Consider the following 2,352-nt stretch of genomic DNA (forward strand, 5'->3'; position numbering starts at 1 on the left):
ATTATGGAAGTCTCTTGTGCTTCTTATTACAAAGCCTAACATTTTGTACGCAGAAGCAACAGATTCTGTAACATGATCATTGAATGACAAATCTTTATCAAATAACACTCCCAGATCGCGAGTACGTATACATTGGGATAAAGTAATACAATTCACGGTATACTTGTAATCAATTTTATGTACTTTTCTCGTTACCGACATAGATTTGCATTTGTCTATATTTAATTGTAATTTATTAATTAGACACCAATCAATCAGAAATTGTATAAATTGATGAGTAGATTTTTACATCATCAGCAAATAGTAGTACATTCGAGGATATTACTTCACATAAATCATTAATAAATATGAGGAATAATAGAGGACCCAAGTTAGAACCTTGAGGAACTCCAGAGGTAGCTATATATTTATATGCAATTATATACGATATGGCGCCTGACAACATACTTCAATGACTTTTTTTAATTTTTCCTTTACGTCCAAATAATAATGTCCTAGTATAAAAGATCGCGACATAGACAATGTGTTACAAATAAACATTTTTTAGTAATTAGCGAAGTAATTAGTTAACAGAAGTGGTTGATGTAATGGGTACCCTACCCACAATGCAGCACTGCCTGTATGGCTGCCTACATACGCATTTTCTTCCATTGACAGCATGATGCTATGTAAACATACTTAGTGATGACGTCATAATACACCAATGACGTGCGCGCAAACTAAGGAAAATCCTATTATATTAAACTGATTACAAATCCATAACTGTATGTCAATATCGTGCTTCGTAAGTGGGCTAAATAGCGTGCCCATCAAAATTTACCCTACCCTGGTAAATTCTGTCTTAAAAAGTATGCAACTGCAAGAGGAAGGGGAAACTGACTCCCAAATGATCTCAAGAAAATGAACTTGCAATGAATAGGAGAAGAAAGGATAAGGGTGAATATTCCAGAGCGCAATTGTTCCTCCCTTTGTTTACAGAGAGTCCAGATGCTAGGAAAGGTTCCCAGATCAAAACAGAACACCTATAGAAAGGAAGCACTTACAAACCCTTGGTTCAGGTGACATTTCAAGCATAGTTGATAGCATTACCCTTAAAAATTACTTATTAATTGAGAAACCGACTCAAAACTAAGGAATTCCTCTTGCATTGACAAGACATGGCCCCTTACTAACAATAAGCTGTAAATGTGAAAGCAGCCAATGTTTACCACAGTGACGTCTATCTCGAGAAACGAAAGTTTTGTATACCCACCTTTAAGTTTAAACAATTTCGCGCACGTTCTAGGATCCCAAAATCTTAAAGCTTTCTCAGTTGACCCGCTAACGATCACACTACCAGAGGGATTCATGGCTAAACTATAGATAGATTCCTTATTTCCCACCAGACTAGAAGCTTAAATACTTTATCAACACATTTAATTCGCAACCACCACAACCACTTACTAGTTACTGTATTATTACTAGCTGTAAGTGCAGTTAAGGTGGTCACATCCCACAAGTAAATTGACTTATCGAGACCAGCCGATGCTACCTGCTCACGGTCCTTTGCGTACGCCAAAGCCTTTACGTAGTCTTTGTGGGTGCGAAGCGTCGACATACAGAAACCTTTGTGCGCATTCCAAACTTTAACGGTCGTATCTGAACTGGCTGATATTACTAAAAGGAGATCTACTGTTGTTTTAGTCACCAGGTCAGCACACTTACAATTCCTTCCATTACAACAAAGCACAATGTCGTTAACCCAGTCAGTGTGATGCTCCATACTTTGTAGGTATCGTTCCTGCTCGTATACTCTAACAATACTGTCACGGCCGGCCGAAAACAAACGGGAAAGGCTTGCATCAAACTGTAGGGCGTTAACGCCGGACCGGTGCTTTTTTTCTTCGGCTTCGCATATTACCATCGATACCTTTCAAGTTGCATTCATTTAAAAGTTGCCATACACAATATGAGGGAACTTACTTGGACTTTCTTCCGATTTGTTGGCCCACCGGCTTTGAGATTCGCCATGCTAATAATTACTGTACATGGTCAAATACAAATAAATAGACAATACAAAATTTATGAACAATATAAACAACTTGTTAATGGTTCATAATAAACATTTGTCATCTGTCAAATGTCAAATTCAGCTGCTCGATTACGTTAAGATAGGTTTACACAGAGATTTCGTCTAAGGCCTGATTTACACCTCAACATAAGCGCCCCCAAACTAAATCTCAAAAACTACATATATATCAATCAATTTGTGGTGCATACAAGAACGAAAAACGTTTCTTGTATCTTTCGTTACAGAGCTAGATTAGCCGTCGTGAGCGGGATGGCAATAGTAGTCTTTAGCATGGCCTTCAC

General features: G+C 37.8%; 1 protein-coding gene across 1 annotated transcript; it reads right to left on the reverse strand.

Moving 5' to 3' along the window:
* On the reverse strand, positions 1-2,122 carry LOC116163765 (WD repeat-containing protein 48 homolog). The gene is made up of 4 exons (XM_031477869.1): positions 1,963-2,122; positions 1,705-1,909; positions 1,444-1,656; positions 1-1,393 (listed from the first exon to the last, which is right to left on the reverse strand). Exons 1-4 carry the CDS (start codon positions 2,008-2,010, stop codon positions 1,092-1,094), a joined length of 768 nt encoding a protein of 255 aa, XP_031333729.1. The 5' UTR covers positions 2,011-2,122; the 3' UTR covers positions 1-1,091.
* Between the last annotated feature and the right edge of the window lie 230 nt (positions 2,123-2,352).

The sequence above is a fragment of the Photinus pyralis genome, unplaced genomic scaffold (assembly GCF_008802855.1).
Source record: "Photinus pyralis isolate 1611_PpyrPB1 unplaced genomic scaffold, Ppyr1.3 Ppyr1.4_LG2, whole genome shotgun sequence".
Lineage (NCBI taxonomy): Eukaryota > Metazoa > Arthropoda > Insecta > Coleoptera > Lampyridae > Photinus > Photinus pyralis.

Bases quoted from the DNA above. Each gene is read 5' to 3' on its own strand.
- LOC116163765 (XM_031477869.1), bottom strand. From the start codon at position 2,010: ATGGCGAATCTCAAAGCCGGTGGGCCAACAAATCGGAAGAAAGTCCAA. The intron at 1,657-1,704 runs GTAAGTGTGCTG...ATCTCCTTTTAG, and splicing joins TTGTTGTAATGGAAGGAATT to TAATATCAGCCAGTTCAGAT. The intron at 1,394-1,443 runs GTAAGTGGTTGT...AAAGTATTTAAG, and splicing joins TAGTAATAATACAGTAACTA to CTTCTAGTCTGGTGGGAAAT.